Source organism: Emiliania huxleyi (genome assembly GCF_000372725.1).
Source record: "Emiliania huxleyi CCMP1516 unplaced genomic scaffold EMIHUscaffold_92, whole genome shotgun sequence".
In the NCBI taxonomy this organism is placed as follows: domain Eukaryota; phylum Haptophyta; order Isochrysidales; family Noelaerhabdaceae; genus Emiliania; species Emiliania huxleyi.
This window is the reverse complement of record NW_005195149.1, coordinates 160,145-181,268: the sequence shown is the minus strand read 5'-3', so window position 1 is coordinate 181,268 and position 21,124 is coordinate 160,145. Positions and strand designations below refer to the sequence as shown.

Sequence of the window (21,124 nt, the reverse complement as noted above, 5' to 3'; positions counted from 1 at the left end):
ATCTGGCCGAGATCTGGCCGAGATCTGGCCGGAGAGGGAGGCAGGGAGGGAGGGAGGGAGGGAGGGAGGCAGGCAGGCAGGGAGGGAGGGAGGGAGGGAGGCAGGCAGGCAGGCAGGCAGGCAGGCAGGCAGGCAGGCAGGCAGGGAGGGAGGGAGGGAGGGTAGGCAGAGAGCAAGACTGAGGGAGTGTGTGTGTGGGCGCCGAGTCCCAACCGATCCGATGTGCGGGCCAGCGTGCTTCATCCCCATATCTCCCCATATACCTCCGCATATCTCCCCATATCTCCCCATATCTGCCCCAGGACCGACGCGTGCTTCATCCGCGTGATTGGCTCCGAGCTGGTGCAAAAGTACGTCGGCGAGGGGGCGCGCATGGTGCGCATATCTCCCCAGATCTCCCCAGATCTCCCCACATCTCCCCAGATCTCCCCACATCTCCCCAGATCTCCCCACATCTCCCCCGGCTCAGGTGCGCGAGCTCTTCCAGATGGCTCGCTCGAAGAAGGCGTGCGCATCGTCCTTCTCGACTCTTGGCCTAGTAGCACCTCGACTCTTGGCCTAGTAGCACCTCGACTCTTGGCCTAGTAGCACCTCGACTCTTGGCCTAGTAGCACCTCGACTCTTGGCCTAGTAGCACCTCGACTCTTGGCCTAGTAGCACCTCGACTCTTGGCCTAGTAGCACCTCGACTCTTGGCCTAGTAGCACCTCGACTCTTGGCCTAGTAGCACCTCGACTCTTGGCCTAGTAGCACCTCGACTCTTGACCTAGTAGCACCTCGACTCTTGGCCTAGTAGCACCTCGACTCTTGGCCTAGTAGCACCTCGACTCTTGGCCTAGTAGCACCTCGACTCTTGGCCTAGTAGCACCTCGACTCTTGGCCTAGTAGCACCTCGACTCTTGGCCTAGTAGCACCTCGACTCTTGGCCTAGTAGCACCTCGACTCTTGGCCTAGTAGCACCTCGACTCTTGGCCTAGTAGCACCTCGACTCTTGGCCTAGTAGCACCTCGACTCTTGGCCTAGTAGCACCTCGACTCTTGGCCTAGTAGCACCTCGACTCTTGGCCTAGTAGCACCTCGACTCTTGGCCTAGTAGCACCTCGACTCTTGGCCTAGTAGCACCTCGACTCTTGGCCTAGTAGCACCTCGACTCTTGGCCTAGTAGCACCTCGACTCTTGGCCTAGTAGCACCTCGACTCTTGGCCTAGTAGCACCTCGACTCTTGGCCTAGTAGCACCTCGACTCTTGGCCTAGTAGCACCTCGACTCTTGGCCTAGTAGCACCTCGACTCTTGGCCTAGTAGCACCTCGACTCTTGGCCTAGTAGCACCTCGACTCTTGGCCTAGTAGCACCTCGACTCTTGGCCTAGTAGCACCTCGACTCTTGGCCTAGTAGCACCTCGACTCTTGGCCTAGTAGCACCTCGACTCTTGGCCTAGTAGCACCTCGACTCTTGGCCTAGTAGCACCTCGACTCTTGGCCTAGTAGCACCTCGACTCTTGGCCTAGTAGCACCTCGACTCTTGGCCTAGTAGCACCTCGACTCTTGGCCTAGTAGCACCTCGACTCTTGGCCTAGTAGCACCTCGACTCTTGGCCTAGTAGCACCTCGACTCTTGGCCTAGTAGCACCTCGACTCTTGGCCTAGTAGCACCTCGACTCTTGGCCTAGTAGCACCTCGACTCTTGGCCTAGTAGCACCTCGACTCTTGGCCTAGTAGCACCTCGACTCTTGGCCTAGTAGCACCTCGACTCTTGGCCTAGTAGCACCTCGACTCTTGGCCTAGTAGCACCTCGACTCTTGGCCTAGTAGCACCTCGACTCTTGGCCTAGTAGCACCTCGACTCCTGACCTAGTAGCACCTCGACTCTTGGCCTAGTGCCTCGACTGTTCTTAGCAGTACTAGGAGAGTAGTACGACGACCTCGACTCTGAGCAAGGGGAGACATGGACATGGGGAGACATGGGGAGACATGGGGAGATATGGGGAGATTGTAGTGCCTCGCCACCGCCTCTGGCTCGCAGGACAGGTTACCCTCCCTGCGCTGCTCCTAGAAGTAGGCGTGCATCAGCTGTGAACAGCGTCTCTTCACAGCTGCTCCTACGAGTAGGCGTGCATCGTCTTTCTCGACGAGGTCGACGCGATTGGCGGCACGCGGTTCGACGACGGCGCGGGGGGCGACAACGAGGTGCAGCGCTGTGAACAGCGTCTCTTCACAGCCGCTGCTGTGAGCAGGCGCGGGGGGCGACAACGAGGTGCAGCGCGCACGATGCTCGAGATCGTCAACCAGCGGGTGTTTCTTTTTCACGCGCCGGTGTTTCTTTTTCTCACAGGTGCAGCGCACGATGCTCGAGATCGTCAACCAGCTGGACGGCTTCGAGGCGCGCGGCTTGGCGAGTAGCGACGGGGGACTGCGGCACACTGCACGCCGCGACGCTAGCACGCACGCACGCGTGGCAAGACGGCCGAGGGACCGGGCGAGTAGCGACCATGCGGTACTCGAGGCCGCCGTTTGATCGGACATGTCCCGGACATGTCATGGACGTGTCATGGGCATGCACCCATGCACATGCGACCCCCCCCCCCCCCCCCCACTCGCTGAGGGCCTCGAGCAGCGACCACCCCTTCTCTTCGCAGCACACGCCTTCTCTTCGCAGCACACGCCTTCTTTTCGCAGCACACGCCTTCTCTTCGCAGCACACGCCTTCTCTTCGCAGCACACGCCTTCTCTTCGCAGCACAAGCCTTCTCTTCGCAGCACACGCCTTCTCTTCGCAGCACACGCCTTCTCTTCGCAGCACACGCCTTCTCTTCGCAGCACACGCCTTCTCTTCGCAGCACACGCCTTCTCTTCGCAGCACACGCCTTCTCTTCGCAGCACACGCCTTCTCTTCGCAGCACACGCCTTCTCTTCGCAGCACAAGCCTTCTCTTCGCAGCACAAGCCTTCTCTTCGCAGCACAAGCCCCTCGCCTGGCGGCTCCAGCACGCGCAGAGAGAAAGGCAGACGGGTCCTCTCCAGTGAAACGGCGAGGCGCCGTCTGCAACTCGCTAGGCGCGCGGCAACGTCAAGATTCTGATGGCGACCAACCGCCCCGACACGCTCGACCCGGCGCTGCTGCGGCCGGGCCGCATCGACCGCAAGGTGGAGTTTGGGCTCCCCATATCTCCGTATATCTCCCCATATCTCCCCGTATCTCCCCATGTCTCCCCCGCAAGGTCGAGTTTGGGCTCGTCTCCATCCCCTACCCCCCACGGTACCCAACCCATCCCTCACCCCCACGGTACCCGAACCCACGCAAGGTCGAGTTTGGGCTGCCCGACCTCGAGGGGCGCGCGTCCATCTTCCAGATCCACTCTCGCTCGATGAACTGTGCGCGCCCGCCTAGCGTGCCATGTCACACACCGCCGCCTCACACGCCGCCGCACCCACCTCACTCGCCACCTCACACCCCCCCTCGCACACTCCCCCCCTTACCCCTCCCATGTCCCCGCGGCGTGCGAACCGTGAGCGCCCTAATTAATACGTAGTTGGGAAGGCGAAACACAGTCCGACCAACGGCTGGACACTAGCGCGGTATGGGTGGACGCGAGACGGGCGGTGACGGTCACACAGGAGCGACACACAGAACCACAAGACGAGACACTCAGCCCGCGGCGTGCGCTCCGGAGCGGGCGGCGGAGCGGCGCCCCCCCTGACACGCGCGCGCGCGCGCGGCTGTGAACAGGCGAAAAAGAAAGCGCATGGGGCAAAGAATTCACTGGTCAGATCTCATGTGAACAGGCGAGCGCGACATCCGCTTCGAGCTACTGGCGCGGCTGTGCCCGAACTGCACCGGCGCCGACCTGCGCTCGGTCTGCATTGAGGCGGGGGCATGTTCTGCGACCCTCGCTCGAGCCGGGCCAGTCCTTGTTTGACGGTCGTGTGTTTTCTTTTTTTAGGCGGGCATGTTTGCGATCCGCTCGAGGCGGAAGACCGTGACGGAGAAGGACATGATCGACGCCGTCAACAAGGTGATCAAGGGCTACTCCAAGTTCTCGGCGACGCCAAAGTATCTCGTGTACAACTAGAGGGCCGGGGCGTCGCCGAGAGGACTCGTATCTGTATCTGCTGCCACACGGACAGCGGTCGTTTTTCGCGTTGCGTTAAGTTGTTGCCTCGTCTCTAATTTTATCCCCCGGGCCCGCCGCCTGCACCGCTTGTGAGTTCTCATCTTGGACGCTGGAGTGGAAGGACTGAGAGAACTCGCGGTGTAGAGAGTACACACGCCCTCAGCCTCACGCGGGCGGGATACACACATACACAACTGTCACTGGCCACTGCGCGCGCGTGCTGCCTGGACGCGTGGGCGTCGAGCTAGCCGCGGGGAAAGCCGACCAGTACACGATGTCCTGTGTAACCCGTAATAGGGTTTGTTGTAATTTCTTCTCTCCTTCTCTCCGGTGGTTCGCCTGTGATAGTGCGGTTAGTGCTAGCACGCGCCAGTCCGCACCTGTGTCGAGCCTGTCTGCTGTGAGAGAGAGAGTTCTTTTGTTTACATTCTTCTTTTTGAAACATATATAAGGACGGACGGCCGCATGAGCGCCGCGACCAGCCCAACCCTGCTCCCAGAGCTGGCCGCGGGCGAGTTCACCTCACTGCGCGCCCTCAAGCCTCATCTCCGGGGGGTGGGCGCGCGGCACGCCGCTCACCCTACTACTTTACCCTCTACCCAACCGTTGCGTCGTCTATAGGCGACGTTCCAGGCTCGAACGACCTTCCCACTTGCACCCCGCAGCAGCGCGACAAGGTCCAGGAGGACCTCCTTGTGCCGCGTCTGGTGGCCCGCCGCGCCGTCGTTCTGCGCCACGTCGCCGAGGGCGTCAAAGGGCAGATCGTGCTGGATGTAGATGCCGTCCTCCATGACGTCCGTCATCATCGACAGGTGCAAGCCGAAGCGGCGCTGCAGCGCGAAGCGCAGCACCCGCGAGGGCAGGCGGAAGTGCGCGCGGGTCGCGCCTTTTGGCTCTAGTGCGCGCGGGTCGCGCCTTTTGGCTCTAAGCCGCGGCGGGCAGGCTGCTGGCGGAGCTGAAGTGTTGGTATGCACGGTGCGGCCCGAGAGGAGCTCTGCGAAGCGCATGGCCAGCCCACGCGGGATGCCGCCGCTCCTCCACAGCCAGTCATGCTCGTAAAAGAGCAGAACAAGCTCCGGAGAAGAGCAGGGCGTGGCCATTGACGTCGAATGAGGACTGGAGGCGGCCAGTGTTAGCTGACTGCCATCGCCTCGGTTATAGTTGCTGCTGCCCCGAAGAATGCAGGCCACGTCTGCCCGTGATTCGCAGACCCGACCCGTACGCAAGATAGCGGGCATGCAGCACTCGCGTGGCCCGCCGGGGCGACCGGAGCAGCCATGGCCGCCGCACAGCCCGCACGTAGCGTTGCAGCAGACCTGGCGGCTTGGGTGCTGGACGCCGGCCGAGCAGTTGGCGAATCGACGAGAGGAGGCCGTGTGCTCCACGGGTCTGATGGTGAGGTTGAGACGGTGGTGGATGACCAGGCGGTGCGCCTCGGCCGACGGCGAGAACGACGAAAGCATCTCGCGCGAGGGCACTCGGTTACACGCAAGCAAACTTTGAAGGACTCGCCCGGCGCCGTCTGTCGGACGCCTGCGTGTCACGAGTGCGAGCCGCTCGCGGTTCGTGGTGTGCCCCACTTGTCGTCGTCAGAGAAGCCTCGAGGAAGCTTCTGCAGGCTAAACAATCACGATGGAGATTATCTTGGCGCTTGCCACATGGTACCTCACCAGCTTCTCGTGCATGGCCTGCAAACGAATCTGTTCTGGAGCGTGAGGCTGCGTGCGTTGCTGCGCGGAGGTCAGGGGCGCGGCGAGACTCCGTGCCGGGCCTGGGTGCGTGTGAGGGGCAGAGGGGCGGGAGCGTGCGGGGCAGAGGCCCAACGTCGGGCGGCTTGTCGGGGTCCGGAGCATTCGAGGGGGGAACGAGGAGGGGGGAATGGGCGGTCGGCGTCGGGGTAGAAGCAACAGGGCGTACGGGGTAGCCGTCACTTTCCTGCCTCACAAGGGCGGGGCTGTCCCGGAAAGTGAGAAACGCCGGGCAGCGTGACGCATTACTGAACCCTCCCATACGTGTTCGTGGCTCCTCCGTCGCTGTCCCATCTCCTCATCTCTTTCCCGCCTGGGCGGGGCAGCGGGTGGGCGCGCGGTGAGGCGTGGCGTGTGAGTGTGTGCGACTGCGACGACGGACCGCTCGCAAGAAACCATTGGGTTTGTACTATTAACAACGAAGGCGCTCTCAAAAAAAGAATTCAGCGCGCACCGCGGGAGTCCTCAGCTGAGCGGAGCCGGAGATGGACGCCATGGCGATCGACGTGCCTGCGAACGCGAGTGTCGTACGCGTGAGGCTCGTCCTCACCGTGGCTCGCACGGGCGTCAGTGCGGGTAGTCGGCCGTCCGCGAGCTCTGATTGCGACGAGTGCGTCTATTGCCTCGACAAGCCGCGGCTCGGTGGACCCGGCATCAAGCGTCAAAAGTGTGTGCTCAAGGGGAGACCGAAGGCGCAAGTGCGGCTCCAGGTGTGTTCACGAAATGCCCAATCACACACGCAGCTCAGCAGCAGCAGAGCTCTTTTGGCATTGCGCTAGGTCTACTCGGCAGCCGCGCGCATGCGCTCGCACGACGCCGACTCAGACGCAGTGCTCGCGCTGCCGGCCAAGCGGCGTCGTTTTGCGAAGCGCTCGTTCGATTGCGAGTTCGCGGCGACCGTTGCGATCGGGCTCAGGCAGCGCAGGTGCGTCAGCCCGCTGCAGAAACTGATCGACATGGGGTTTCCCGAGGGCGACGCCCGCCGGGCGCTCGCCGATTGCAGCGGCGTCGTGGGCGATGCGGCCGAGCGGCTGATTCGATCATCAGCAGCAGTGGCCGGCGCGAGCAGTAGCGGCGGTGTGGGCGGCGGCGAGGCGCCGCCGGCCGAGGCGGAGGGCGAGGAGCTGGCGGAGGGCGAGGACGAGGACGAGGACGAGGAGGGGCACTTCACGCTGCTGGCGTCGTCGCGACGGATGCCGCCAGTCTACGGCGCCGAGGTCGTCGGGCGGCGCGCGTGGGTAGATGCGGCACGTATGCAGCAAAGTCGTGGCCCTCATGTGCACGCGATGCTCTGAAATACACTGCACGATGCCGCAATCACGCCGTGGGTCCACTTTCTTCACGACGTAGGCGCGTGTGGGTGGAGTGGGTCAACGGCAAGAAGATGGAGACCTACGGCGGCGTCGTCGAGTCGTACGATGCGAGCACGGGCGAGCACACCATCCTCTACGAGGACAACGACCGCGCGCCAACCGTGCTCGGCGAGCAGGAGGACGCCGGGCTCCTGACGTGGCGGGATCCCACGACGCGTCCGGCGCCCACGCGTGCAGAGGAGGCGGAGGGGGAGGGTGTGGCGGCGGTGGCGACTGAGGCGGAGGGGCTGCGGCTGCACCTCTCGAGCAGCGGCAGCACCGGCTACAAAGGCGTGTCCCGGAGACCCACCGGCCGCTTTGAGGCGCATCGCTCTGATGAGGGGAAGAAAATCCACCTCGGCTCCTTCGACACGGCGGTGGAAGGAGCGGTGGCGTACGCGCGGGCGGTCGGCGAGGCGCCGGTGGCGGCGGAGGCGGCGGCGGAGGCGGCGGTGGAGGCGGCGGCGGAGGTGGCGGCGGAGGCGGCGGCGGAGGCGGCGGCGGCAGCGGCGGTGGTGCCGGCGCCGGTGCTCCACGAGGCGGTGGAGGAGGCGGAGGGCTTGCACTTGCACCTCTCGAACTGCAGGAGCACCGGCTACAAAGGCGTGTACGAGCTAGCCTTTGGCCGCTTCGCGGCGAGGCGCCGTGTGGACGGAAAGAACGTCACCCTCGGCATTTTCGGCACGGCGGTGGAGGCGGCGGTGGCCTTTGCACGTGCGGTCGGGGAGCACAATCCTCCGGCGGTGGCGGCAGAGGCGGAGGGGCTGCGGCTGCACCTCTCGAGCAGCAGCAGCAGCGGCTACAAGGGCGTGTGCCGGAAATCCTCTGGCCGGTTCCAGGCGGCGGTGCAGCGCGTTGCGGGCGGAAGGCCGGTCGTCCTTGGCTCCTTCGACACGGCGGTGGAGGCGGCGGTGGCGTACGCGCGGGCGGCCGGGGAGGCGCCGACGCCCCTTTGCGGTGCGAACCGCCCAGATATGCAGATCGACGTCGACGTCGTGGACGGCTTCGAGTTTCGCTCGCAGGCGACCCGCGAAACGGGTTGCGAGCCCGAGCCGTCGCATCGGGTTGCGCGGGCGAAGGCTCTTTCGCCCAGCCGGGCGTCTCCCGAGGCGGCGTCGGAGTTTGCGGCGGACACGGACGCGGCGGCGGACGCGGCGTTCGCCAGTCGCACCGCCAGAGGCGTGATTGTGTACGAGCGCGGCTCAGGCTGGCGGACCTACGATGGCGGCTCTCCGCAAGGCTCGGGTCCTCTGGAAGATGCGGAGGGGTCGGAGGAGGCGATGCGGGGCTCGGCGGGCGAGGCAGAGGCCGCGGTGGAGCAAGCGGCATCCGTGCAGTGCGGTGAAAGCGATGACACACACGTCGCGAGCCATCTGCAGGGCCTGCCGGCGGGCGAGGGCGAGGCAACGGTGGAGGCGGAGGAGGAGGCTCCGGTGGCGGAGGCGAAGGGGCGCGGCGAGGGCGCGTCACAGGACGGCGACGAGTCGGAGGTGGAGGTGGAGTCGACCGTTGGGAAAGCGCCGCCAGCAGGCTCGGAGGCCAACCCTTCGCCTCTTTGCGCGCGCGTCGTCGGCCAGGTCACCACGCTGACGTACGGGCGGGCGGTGGGGCAGGCGGAGCCGGAGGCGGGCGAGGAGGAGGAGGAGGAGGAGGGCGATGAGGAGGAGGGGGAGGACGGCGGTGAGGAGGAGGAGGAGGAGGAGGATGAGGGTGGCGCCCCAATCTACCAGGTCGACAAGATCGTCGAGGAGCGCGTCGAGGGCGGCGGCCTTGAGTACCGCAGTGGAGGCATGTCCAGCACACGTCCATGACACGTCCGAGACATGTCCTATAGGCGGCGGCCGCGAGTACCGCATCAAGTGGCGCGGGTGGGGCAGCAGGTGGAACACGTGGGAGCCAGAGCGCCACATCATCGACCAGGTCATCCTCACGGAGTGGGAGGAGACCAAGGCGCGCCGCGCGGCGTCGGCCGCCCGCAAAGCCGCCGCAGCGACGGTTGCGGCGCAGCCTCTGCCGCCGAGCGAGGAGGCAGGGGAGGAGGCGGCGGAGGGTGCGGCAGAAGGAGAGGCGACGGCGGCAGCGGCGTTGGCGGGCAAGGCGGCCAGGGCGGCGGCGGAGGAGAGCGAAACGGCGACGACGGCCTCCGCGCCGACCGCCTTGGCGCGCAGCACTGGCCGCGCCCGCACCGCCGTGCAGCGGCTCGGTGTCGGCGACGGCTTCCTTCTCGGCAGAGCGAGCGACTGGACGGGCGGCGGTCGCTCGCAGCCAGAGGCGACCCTGTCCGCGTCCGCAGCGCCGGCTGCTGCGCCGCGGCAGCAGGCCGTGGCTTCCGCGGCGCAGCGGGCGCGAGCGCAGCAGCTGCGGAGCCGCCCGGCGGTCGACGAAGCGTCGGCATGCGGCGCGGCGGCGGAGGCGGCGGAGGCGGCGGAGGCGGCGAAAGTGGCGGGGGCGGCGGAGGCGGCGGAGGCGGCGGAGGCGGCGGACGCGGCGGAGGCGGCGGAGGCGGCGGAGGCGGCGGAGGTGGCGGAGGCGGCGAAGGCGGCGAAGGTGGCGGAGGCGGCGAAGGCGGCGAAGGTGGCGGAGGCGGCGAAGGTGGCGGAGGCGGCGGAGGCGGCGGAGTGGACGGGCGGAGCCGAGGCGGCGGAGTGGACGGGCGGAGCCGAGGCGGCGGAGGTGGAGGCGGAGGAGGCGCAGGAGGCTCCGGTGGCAGCGGAGGAGGGGTTGCGCGACCCCAACGACGGCGCGGGCGAGGCGGTCTTGGTGCGCAGCACTGGCCGCGCCCGCACCGCCGTGCAGCGGCTCGGAGTCGGCGACGGCTTCCTTCTCGGCAGAGCGAGCGACTGGACGGGCGGCGGTCGCTCGCAGCCAGAGGCGACCCTGTCCGCGTCCGCAGCGCCGGCTGCTGCGCCGCGGCAGCAGGCCGTGGCTTCCGCGGCGCAGCGGGCGCGAGCGCAGCAGCTGCGGAGCCGCCCGGCGGTCGACGAAGCGTCGGCATGCGGCGCGGCGGCGGAGGCAGCGGAGGCGGCGGAGGCGGCGGAGGCAGCGGAGGCGGCGGAGGCGGCGGAGGCGGCGGAGGCGGCGGAGGCGGCGAAGGCGGCGAAGGTGGCGGAGGCGGCGGAGGCGGCGGAGGCGGCGGACGCGGCGGACGCGGCGGACGCGGCGAAGGTGGCGGAGGCGGCGGAGGCGGCGGAGGCGGCGGAGGCGGCGGAGGCATCGGAGGCGTCGGAGTCGACGGGCGGAGCCGAGGAGGCGGAGGAGGCGCAGGAGGCTCCGGTGGCAGCGGAGGAGGGGTTGAGCGATCCCAACGACGGCGTGGGCGAGGCGGTCTTGGTGCGCAGCACTGGCCGCGCCCGCACCGCCGTGCAGCGGCTCGGTGTTGGCGACGGCTTCCTTCTCGGCAGAGCGAGCGAATGGACGGGCGGCGGTCGCTCGCAGCCAGAGGCGACCCTGTCCGCGTCCGCAGCGCCGGCTGCTGCGCCGCGGAAGCAGGCCGTGGCTTCCGCGGCGCAGCGGGCGCGAGCGCAGCAGCTGCGGAGCCGCCCGGCGGTCGACGAAGCGTCGGCATGCGGCGCGGCGGCGGAGGCGGCGGAGGCGGCGAAGGCGGCGAAAGTGGCGGGGGCGGCGGAGGCGGCGGAGGCGGCGGAGGCGGCGGAGGCGGCGGAGGCGGCGGAGGCGGCGGAGGCGGCGGAGGCAGCGGAGGCGGCGGAGGCGGCGGAGGCGGTGGAGGCGGCGCAGGCGGCGGAGGCGTCGGAGTGGACGGGCGGAGCCGAGGTGGAGGCGGTGGAGGCGGAGGAGGAGCAGGAGGCTCCGGTGGCAGCGGAGGAGGGGTTGAGCGAGGCGGTGGCAACGGCGCCGCCCGAGAGGAAAGGCGCTGGCGCCTCGCCGCCGCCGCTTCCTCCTGGCTGGAGCTCGGTGCTGAAGATGCCGGCCAAGGGCAGCAAGCGACTCCCGTACAAGCGGTGCCGCCCTCGCTCTCGCACGGCTGCGTTGCAAGGGCGGGCACGGGCGGCTGACAAGGCCCCGCCGCTTGCCTTGCCTGTCAGGTACGTGTCGCTTGCAGGGCTCGTGGTGCAGTCGGCAAAGGCGGCGTGGCGAATGTACCACGTAGAGCGGGCGGGAGAGGAGGGAAAGGCGAGGGGGGCGTCGCAGCTGCGCCGCGCCTCAGGCCGCGAGGCTGGCGACGCAGCGGGCTCCTCGAACGGCGACGAGGGTGGCGGCGAGGCCGGGGGCGCAGTCGTGTGCACCTGGCCCGGCTGCGTCCGGCCGATGTGGCACAAAGGACTCTGCGCCTTTGCGGCCGAGGACGTCGCGCCGCGCACGCGCCGCTGCCGCGAGCCGACCCTCGCCGCGCTCTCCCCGCGAGCGGCGCCCGCGAGCCACACGGCGGAGAGCGGCGGCGGCGCGCGCGCTTGCCGGCCTGCCAAGCGTGCCCGGGTCGGCGCACCGGTCCCGCGTGGCGTCGGCGAGGGCGGCGAGGGCGGCGACGAGGATGCGGCGAAGCAGGGCGGCGGCGGCGGCCGTAGCGCCACGGCTGCGGCTCTTCCTCCGGGCTGGAGCGTCGAGCAGCGCACGACCTCGTCGGAGCGCACTTACCTCGTGTACCGCGGGCCGGCGGGGCGGCGAGCCGTGTCGGTGCCCGACGCGTGGCGCAAGCACGGCGAGGCGGCGCCAGAGTCGGCTCTGGACGCGTCAGCGTCGTGCGAGGGCTCGGACGCTGGCCCCTCCCTGGCGGCGGCGGTGGGTTCCCGCGGCGTGCCCGACGGCGACCAAGCACAAGGCGAGGAGCAGGAGGAGGAGGAGGAGGAGGAGGAGGAGGAGGAGGAGGAGGAGGGGGAGGGGGAGGCTCCGGTTCCGGTGGCGGAGGCGGAGGGGCTGAAGCTGCACTTGTCCAACCGCAGCAGCACCGGCTACAAGGGGGTGCGCGAGATGGAGTCCGGTCGCTTCTACGCCGCGCGCAAGGACGGCGGACAGGACAGGTACCTCGGATCCTTCGACTCGGCGGTGGAGGCGGCGGTGGCCTACGCGCGGGCGGTGGGGCAGGCGGAGCCGGAGGAAGCCGCCGCAGCGACGGTTGCGGCGCAGCTTCTGCCGCCGAGCGAGGAGGCAGGGGAGGATGCGGCGGAGGGTGCGGCAGAAGGAGAGGCGACGGCGGCAGCGGCGTTGGCGGGCAAGGCGGCCAGGGCGGCGGCGGAGGAGAGCGAAACGGCGACGACGGCCTCCGCGCCGACCGCCTTGGCGCGCAGCACTGGCCGCGCCCGCACCGCCGTGCAGCGGCTCGGTGTTGGCGACGGCTTCCTTCTCGGCAGAGCGAGCGACTGGACGGGCGGCGGTCGCTCGCAGCCAGAGGCGACCCTGTCCGCGTCCGCAGCGCCGGCTGCTGCGCCGCGGAAGCAGACCGTGGCTTCCGCGGCGCAGCGGGCGCGAGCGCAGCAGCTACGGAGCCGCCCGGCGGTCGACGAAGCGTCGGCATGCGGCGCGGCGGCGGAGGCGGCGGAGGCGGCGAAGGCGGCGAAAGTGGCGGGGGCGGCGGAGGCGGCGAAGGCGGCGGAGGCGGCGGAGGCGGCGGACGCGGCGGAGGCGTCGGAGTCGACGGGCGGAGCCGAGGCGGCGGAGGAGGAGCAGGAGGCTCCGGTGGCAGCGGAGGAGGGGTTGCGCGACCCCAACGACGGCGCGGGCGAGGCGGTCTTGGCGCGCAGCACTGGCCGCGCCCGCACCGCCGTGCAGCGGCTCGGTGTTGGCGACGGCTTCCTTCTCGGCAGAGCGAGCGACTGGACGGGCGGCGGTCGCTCGCAGCCAGAGGCGACCCTGTCCGCGTCCGCAGCGCCGGCTGCTGCGCCGCGGAAGCAGGCCGTGGCTTCCGCGGCGCAGCGGGCGCGAGCGCAGCAGCTACGGAGCCGCCCGGCGGTCGACGAAGCGTCGGCATGCGGCGCGGCGGCGGAGGCGGCGGAGGCGGCGGACGCGGCGGAGGCGTCGGAGTCGACGGGCGGAGCCGAGGCGGCGGAGGAGGAGCAGGAGGCTCCGGTGGCAGCGGAGGAGGGGTTGCGCGACCCCAACGACGGCGCGGGCGAGGCGGTCTTGGCGCGCAGCACTGGCCGCGCCCGCACCGCCGTGCAGCGGCTCGGTGTTGGCGACGGCTTCCTTCTCGGCAGAGCGAGCAAATGGACGGGCGGCGGTCGCTCGCAGCCAGAGGCGACCCTGTCCGCGTCCGCAGCGCCGGCTGCTGCGCCGCGGAAGCAGGCCGTGGCTTCCGCGGCGCAGCGGGCGCGAGCGCAGCAGCTGCGGAGCCGCCCGGCGGTCGACGAAGCGTCCGCATGGGAGGAGGAGAAGGAGGAGGGCGAGGAGGGCGAGGAGGTGGAGGAGGAGGGCAGCGGTGAGGAGGAGGAGGCTCCGGTGGCGGAGTCGGAGGGCTTGCGCTTGCACCTCTCGAGCAGCAGCAGCACCGGCTACAAGGGCGTGTGCCATGAGCACCAGCGCGGCCGCTACCGAGCTTTCCGCACTGAGGGGAGCAGAACCATCTACATTGGCGTCTTCCACACGGTCGTCGAGGCGGCGGTGGCCTACGCACGGGCGGTGGGGCAGGCAGAGCTTCGCACTCGGCTGCGGGCCAGTTCCAGGGCCGCTGGTGCCAGGGCTGCTGGTGCCCGAGATGAGGAGGGGGAGGACGGCGGTGAGGAGGAGGAGGACGACGAGGAGGAGGAGGACGACGACGACGAGGAGGAGGAAGCTTTGCTGGCGGAGGCGGAGGGGCTGAAGCTGCACTTCTCCAGCGGCAGCATCACCGGCTACAAGGGGGTGCGCAAGCACACCCAGCAGGCTGGCCGCTTCGAAGCGCGTCGCTACGAGGGGAGCAGGACCATCTACATCGGCGTCTTCGACTCGGCGGTGGAGGCGGCGGTGGCCTACGCGCGGGCGGTGGGGGAAAGGCGGACGTAGAAGACGCGCGCTGCAGAGCGTGCAGCTAAGTACGTCGGCCCATCCGGACACGCTGTCTGTGTACGGCCGGGCCCCGGGCGAAGGTAAGTAAGGTAAGGTAAACTTCTCCACACACACGAGGTGGTGGGGCAAGGGGGGGCGACCCTCGCGTCTCCACGTCTAACGACAGGAGCCCCACGGCATTCAAAGTGCAAGGCCCAGTGCGCGTGGGTGTGAGCGGTGTGTGTGTGTGTGTGTGTGTGTGTGTGTATGTGTGTGTATGTGTGTGTGATCTGTGATCTGTAAGGGTCCGCCCGCAGGCGCATTTTGTATACCGAGGCGGTGCCCGGTGCCGAACCTGTCGGACCTTAAGACAGCATTGTAGATCCCTGGGCGAGGGTGGTGGAGAGGGCGGCCCGTCGGCGCCAAACCACCTCCCACCGAGGCGGGCAGGTTCCACGCGTTCCCGGACCGCCCCGTTGGAGGTAGACCGCTCGTCTAGCCAATCAGCCTTAAGCGAGCGGTCTGGCCGTTGGAATGGCCGAGGTTGGTGGACTTGCGTCCTCGCATCGATCATGGTTTTACGAGCATTGTTAAGTTCCACTACGAGAAAAAATCTTATTTTTGACCGCGCAAGATACAAAGGGTGTCCTAAGGGCTCTGCCCGCAAGGCGCCCGCGTCGCAGACGCGGTACCATTGACAAATCTGCGATATACCCCCACACGAGCAAATAGCAAAATCCGAATACCGTGCACGAACTGGGCGATGTCGGCCGTGCAAGCCTTCAATTTACACTGGGCGAGGGACCTTCTTAGTTGTCCGGGCCTGCTTTGCAGGCTCGGCCGTTCAGAAATTTTCCCTCACCCCTCCTCCTCTTCGCCTCTTGCTGCGGTCTTTCTCGTATGACTTTTGATCCCCCGATTTTCTTGCCGATCCCTCCATTCGTTTGCGTAGGCGCTGCTTCTGGGCTTTCGTCACCGGCTCTCCATCCTCTCCATGCTGTTTGCTCGCCCGGGCCCCTCTCCCTGACTCATCGAATCGCTCCGTTCGTTCTCAAATCGCCCCCGCTTCCTCGGCGGCTGGGATGCCTCGTGCTCTGGCTGTCCTTCGTCTACGTCCATCACTGTAAACTCGTCGTCTGCCTGGCTGCCATCGTTCGGATGGCCCGTTTCGGGTGGTTGCTCGCTCGGTCCTGGCTTTGCTGCGCGGTCGGGTGTCTCCTCGTCGTCTCCTTGCGCCATCGTCGCTGTCGTCGTTGTCTTGGCTGGTGGGGTGTTCCCTGGTTTCACCCCCGCTGTGCCCGAGAAGCAGCTCGAGCCTCAGTCGGTCCATGAACTGTTGGGCCGCGCGGCGGTTGTGGCGTCCTCGTCTTGGACTTCTCGCAGTACTCTGGCTGCCCTGGCTGTTCTGGCTCCCTTCGCTCTCGCCCCCCTGACTCTGCTGGCTGTACTGACTCTGTTGGCTGTACTGACTCTGGCTCCCCCCGCCCTCCGCCCCTTCCTCCGTTGCTACGTCGGGGAGCTCGAAGAACTCATCGTCGATAAAGGCCATTTCGTCGTCCGCCGAGGCGTTCTCGTCTCTCTCGTCGTCTCCCTCGTCGTCGTACGTCTCACTCACTGGCGGCTCGCTCTCCATCGGGTTCGTCCCGCCTTGAAAAGAAAAACGTGGAAAACGCCGCACCGCGAATGCTCGCCTCCGCCCGCTACGAGCTGCGGCTCGCCGCTCTTCCGCCCGATGCCCTGGTCGCGATCACCGCCGGCGCCATGCGGGACAGCGCCGCTGCAAACAGGAGGGCCGAGGCGCTCCTCGCGCACCACAGCCCTCCGCCCGCCGTCGCGACCGACGTCCTCGCGGACCTGGACCTTGCGCCGTGCGTCCTCGAGAAGACGGGCCTGCGCCACGCGGCCGTGTGCAAGCGGTGGTCCCTGATCTGCGCGCCGCGCGGTGCCTTCGCGCGGCTGGTGGAGACCGCGGGCGATGCCTCCTCGGAGCTGCGCGCTGCGGCGCTCGGAGAGCTCAAGCGGCTGTCGGGAGAGGAGGCCAGCGGCAGGCGGATGGACGCGCTCGTCGCTCTCTTACGGGTTGGAGACGAGGACGAGAAGGCGGACGTCGCGGAAACGCTCCGGGAGCTTGCCATGGACGACGACAACAAGGCGGCGATTGCTGCGGCCGGCGGCATCGAGGTCCTCGTGTCGTTGGTTCGCGATGGGAATGAGAGGCAGAAGGAGAATGCGGCGGGGGCGCTGTGGAACCTCGCTGACAACGAGGACAACAAGGTGGCGATAGCCGCGGCCGGCGGGGTCGAGGTCCTCGTCGCGCTGGCGCGTGACGGGAATGAGGCGCAGAAGGAGCGTGCGGCGGGGGCGCTGTGGAACCTCGCTGACAACGACGACAACAGAGTGGCGATCGCTGCAGCCGGCGGCGTGGAGGTCCTCGTGTCGCTGGCTCGCGACGGGACTGAGAGGCAGAAGGAGTGTGCGGCGGCGGCGCTGTGGAACCTCGCTCACAACGACGACAACAGCGTGGCGATTACTGCAGCCGGCGGGATTGAGGTCCTCGTGTCGTTGGCTCGCGACGGGATAGAGGGGCAGAAGGAGTTTGCGGCGGCGGCGCTGTGCAACCTCACTGACAACGACGATAACGAGGCGGTGATCACCGCGATCGCCGCGGCCGGCGGGATCGAGGTCCTCGTGTCGCTGGCTGGCGACGGGAATGAGGCGCATAAGGAAAATGTTGCGGGAACACTAGCAAACCTCGCTATCAACGACGAGAACAGCGTGGCGATCGCGGCGGCCGGCGGCGTGGAGGTGCTTATTGCGCTGGCTCGCGATGGGACTGAGAGGCAGAAGGAGAATGCCGCAGCGGGCCTCCGCAACATGATTGAGGCAGCACCTGGCACGCACGAGGGCGTCGTCGAGGCTGGCGGTGTGGCGGTCCTCTCCTCTCTCACGCAGGAGGCAAGTGCCTCGGACGACTGCAAGCTCGCTGCTGCCATTTCCCTTGTGTACCTGACCAGCACCTGTCCCGACCTCCCCGCTGACGACACTTGCCTCTCGCTGCTGCTCTCGCGGCTGGACCAACCCGAGGAAAATTGCTGGCGCAGAGACAGCATCAACGCCCTTCTGGCCCTCGCAACCTCCTCGTCTGCGTGCGCTGAGCAGTGGCACCGGGTCAGCGGCGTGGCGGCGCTACAGGCGCTCGCTCGAGAGACGGCGGAGGAGGGAGCGGAGAGGCAGGCGGAGAGGTGCGACGAGGCGCTAGTCAGCCTCGGGGTGAGGAGGGTGCGCAGGCGGACGGCCGCGTGAGCCGCGTGAGCTGTCTTTTGGCTAGTTCCATTTCACTCTGACAGAAGCTAATCTTGAAAACGCGTCCAACGGAGCTCTGTGTGGTGCTCCCAGCGCCCTCCCCGGCGCTTCCTGCGGCCATGGCCGATGATACTAGTATCAAGTATGGAGCCGCGTGAGCTGTCTTTTGAGAGATCGAGTCTTCGTTCTTTAGAGAAGAAAGGTGAAAGTCCCTTCCTCTGTGTTTCAAACAATCCACGTGGACTGGGGCAAGGGTGAACGCGGCTGCCTAGGCCACGGAGAGGACCTGTCGAACCAGCTGCTGCCAAAGAAGATCCAGGGGTGCGCACTGCGGGGCTGTGAAAGGCAGGGAGTAGAGGAGCTCGCCGCCGCCGTCACCGCCGCCGCCGCCAATTCTGCAGCCCACAGCCCTGGCAACTGAGGGCGAGGGCCAGCAGTATACGACGACGACGGCATCTCACACCCCGCGCTGGCCAGCGCCATCGGCCCCTCACGGCCCGGCCCAACCTTCCCTTCCCCACCCTCGCCTCCAGTGCCTCCAAATCAAGCCGTCGCACCTCTCTTCTTCAGCAAATGCAGCGGCAGCACCACGTCAGAGGCCGGGCCGACTGGCGGACCTGCATGCCCAGCCATGCCCCCCACTCCCCACCCGCTTGGATCGATCAGCTGACAGCTCCACCAGCTCCACCACCGCGTGTCGTGTCATGAAGCATGATAGATAGACATAGAAAGCATGAACCATCGAAAGGTCTGGTCTCCAAAAAAAGAACTCTCGACGCCCGCCGCGCGGGCGCGCGCCCGCGCCCCGCCCCTTTTGCGCAGCAACACCTTAGATCCTTCATGGCCCTCCAAATTCGGGTCGGAGCGTAGCGGAGTGGGGCCCGAGTTTGAAAAGGGCGACGGACGCTTGCGTCCTAGCCTCCAACAACGCCTCCCCGGCGCAGAGGGGCCCCCGGAGGGATGCTCAACCGCTCCACGCCACGCCGCTTGCGGCGGTCCTATTCCCAGCTCCGCTGAGCGCCCGTGCGTTATCTTGTCTCTCAGCGTGCTACCTGTAGTTCACTCGTCACAAAGCAAAGTCGCGCGCGGCAGCGTTGACCGCACGGCCTACTCGCCCAAGTACTCGCTCTCTTTTATGTCCCACCATGCAGAGCGCATCTCTCTCTCTGTTGTGCGAGGCGTGAACCGCGCCATTCGCTCTCACCTGGCAACCCTGTCTGCACGTCTCGCGCGCGCGTGAACAGGGCTCCAGGCCCCAAATGACGTGTGAGTGTTAGAGTTGTTTGGTATTGCTAAAAATCTCTCTCTCTCGTCACCTCCCCCGCGAGCTCCCTTTTCTTTCTGTCGGGTATGGGGTCCGTGAGTGCGGGCAGCGCAGCAACCCGCGGCCGGGCAACCCGTCCTTTTTTATTTTGTCCGAGCGTTATTTTGTCTCAGCGCTGACAACCCAAGGGAGTCCCTGGACGGACCCCCGCGGTTTTTTTTCCTCAGCAGTGCTCCCTGCTGGCGCCTCGCGAAGCGCCACTGCTGGTGCTCCCTCGACAAGCCCAACCGCCCCCTCCTCCTCCTTCCTATTTGACACCCTCCATGGACGCCGTGTGCGAGCCCTGTCCACCGCCTGCGCAGCTCAGCAGCGATGCCGCCGCCAGCAGCAATGCTGCCGGCACGACCCACATGCGCAACCCGCGCCCGCGCCGGTGGAAGTCGCGGCTAATCCAGCAGAAGACGCTCAGCGGCACGATCACCGTCCGTAAGTGGGTCTCCGACGACGCGCCGGCGCTCGGCGCGCGGCGCGTGCCTGGCGACTCTGCCGCGTACTTGTGCACACTCGAGGGTTGCGGCAAGGCGTTCGCGGACGCGGCGTCGCTGCGCAAGCACATGCACACGCACGGCGAGAAGCAGTACGTGTGCCAGGTCGAGGGGTGCGGCAAGCGCTTCCTCGACTCCTCCAAGCTGAAGCGACACTCCCTCACCCACACGGGCGCGCGCCTCCCCGCCCCTAAAGACACCTTTCCGGGCCCAGACACCGCGCGCAAGGGACAGTCGAGAGTAGCCTCGGGTGATCGCGGCGTGCGGAGACGCCCATCTTGCCTCACAGCAGCACTGAGCGCGCCTCGTCTCCAAGACCGCCCCTCAGCGCGCGTCTCGCGAGGGGAAGGGGGGGGGGGGGGAGAGCTTGGGAAAGCGCTGAGGGTAACAGTCGTTTGCACGAGTCTCATCTTCTCTCGCCCCGCTCCCCTTGCCGCAGGCGAACGGCCCTACCTTTGTCCATTTGAGGGCTGCGGTGAGCGCTTTGGAGCCGCTCCTCTGCCCTCCTCTCCTCTGCTCCGCCCTCCTTTCCTCTGCTCTCCTCCGCTTTGCGCTGGCCTCCTCCGACTCTCTCGCCCCTTGCACCGCAGGCGCGCTAACCCTCACCCTCACCCTCACCCTCACCCTCACCCCTCACCCCTCACCCCTCACCCCTCACCCCTCACCCTCACCCCTCACCCTCACCCCTCACCCCTCACCCCTCACCCCTCACCCCTCACCCCTCACCCCTCACCCCTCACCCCTCACCCCTCACCCTCACCCCTCACCCTCCCACCCCTCACCCCTCGCCCTCCCACCCCTCACCCCTCGCCCCGCAGGAAAGCGCTTCTCGCTTGATTTCAACCTGCGCTCGCACATGCGCACGCACACCGGCGAGAGGTAGCCGAGAGGTAGCCGAGAGGTAGCCGAGAGGTAGCCGAGAGGTAGCCGAGAGGTAGCCGAGAGGTAGCCGAGAGGTAGCCGAGAGGTAGCCGAGAGGTAGCCGAGAGGTAGCCGAGAGGTAGCCGAGAGGTAGCCGAGAGGTAGCCGAGAGGTAGCCGAGAGGTAGCCGAGAGGTAGCCGAGAGGTAGCCGAGAGGTAGCCGAGAGGTAGCCGAGAGGTAGCCGAGAGGTAGCCGAGAGGTAGCCGAGAGGTAGCCGAGAGGTAGCCGAGAGGTAGCCGAGAGGTAGCCGAGAGGTAGCCGAGAGGTAGCCGAGAGGTAGCCGAGAGGTAGCCGAGAGGTAGCCGAGAGGTAGCCGAGAGGTAGCCGAGAGGTAGCTCTCCTCTCCTCTCCTCTGCGCTGCGCTGCTCTGCGCTGCTCTGCCCCTCCTCCTGCTCTGCCTCTCCTCTCCTCTCCTCTCCTCTCCTCTCCTCTCCTCTCCTCTCCTCCCCTCTCCTCCCTGCGCACGCACACCAGCGAGCACAACAGCCACTGCGGCAACACCAACAGCGCCAACAGCCACTGCGGCAACACCAACAGCTAGACACAACAGCCAGCAGCGAGCACACACCTGCCGCGCTCGCAGATGCACCCGACACTGCTGTGAATACGTCCCATTCCCATACTGTGACCTGGTAGCAGAGGCGCCAGCGCCCCTTCCACGCCCCTTCCCGGAAGCTTCTCGGAACCGTCCCATAGGCGAGAGGCCGTTTGCCTGCTCCTTCCCGGGATGCGACAAGCGATTCGCGCAAGAGTTGCGATCCCCCCTCCGCCCTGCCTGTAAACTTGAACGGGTGATAACGCATGTTATACATCCTTTCCATCCCATGCGGGTCACAGCTGTGAGTCTGTGGGTGGCGCGCGCCCACCTCGAAACAGCGTCTTCTCTCAGGGGGGAAATACATTACTAATACCCGTTGGCTCCACCCTCGAGCGCAGAAGCGACGGGACTTTAACGACCAGCGAAGTCTAG

General features: G+C 67.3%; 4 protein-coding genes across 4 annotated transcripts in view; all 4 read left to right on the top strand.

The window, feature by feature from the left end:
- The window catches only part of EMIHUDRAFT_453760 (hypothetical protein), a gene marked incomplete at its 5' end in the record, with an annotated part of 6,646 nt that extends 2,437 nt beyond the window's left edge, over positions 1-4,209 (top strand). Inside the window, 8 exons of the mRNA XM_005757197.1 lie at positions 303-375; positions 470-505; positions 2,105-2,182; positions 2,328-2,489; positions 3,048-3,137; positions 3,296-3,365; positions 3,777-3,859; positions 3,935-4,209. Of these exons, the coding sequence (XP_005757254.1) occupies positions 303-375; positions 470-505; positions 2,105-2,182; positions 2,328-2,489; positions 3,048-3,137; positions 3,296-3,365; positions 3,777-3,859; positions 3,935-4,063 (721 nt within the window). The 3' untranslated portion in view covers positions 4,064-4,209. The remainder of the gene's footprint in view (positions 1-302; positions 376-469; positions 506-2,104; positions 2,183-2,327; positions 2,490-3,047; positions 3,138-3,295; positions 3,366-3,776; positions 3,860-3,934) is intronic.
- A 2,129-nt stretch (positions 4,210-6,338) lies between these two features.
- Positions 6,339-14,138, top strand: EMIHUDRAFT_107506 (hypothetical protein; the record flags this gene model as incomplete). Its single annotated transcript, XM_005757196.1, has 4 exons — positions 6,339-6,563; positions 6,633-7,087; positions 7,204-9,008; positions 9,040-14,138. 4 exons carry the CDS (start codon positions 6,339-6,341, stop codon positions 14,136-14,138), a joined length of 7,584 nt encoding a protein of 2,527 aa, XP_005757253.1.
- Positions 14,139-16,980: 2,842 nt separating this feature from the next.
- On the top strand, positions 16,981-17,465 carry EMIHUDRAFT_360112 (hypothetical protein). The gene has a single exon (XM_005757195.1). The coding sequence runs from the start codon at positions 16,995-16,997 to the stop codon at positions 17,421-17,423; it is 429 nt and encodes a 142-aa protein (XP_005757252.1). The 5' UTR covers positions 16,981-16,994; the 3' UTR covers positions 17,424-17,465.
- A 1,545-nt stretch (positions 17,466-19,010) lies between these two features.
- On the top strand, positions 19,011-20,949 carry EMIHUDRAFT_107505 (hypothetical protein; the record flags this gene model as incomplete). The annotated part of the gene is made up of 3 exons (XM_005757194.1): positions 19,011-19,472; positions 19,672-19,707; positions 20,851-20,949. The coding sequence occupies 3 exons, from the start codon at positions 19,011-19,013 to the stop codon at positions 20,947-20,949; spliced, it is 597 nt and encodes a 198-aa protein (XP_005757251.1).
- Positions 20,950-21,124: the final 175 nt, after the last annotated feature.

Coding starts and splice junctions, on each gene's coding strand:
- EMIHUDRAFT_360112 (XM_005757195.1), top strand. CDS start 16,995: ATGATTGAGGCAGCACCTGGCACGCACGAGGGCGTCGTCGAGGCTGGC.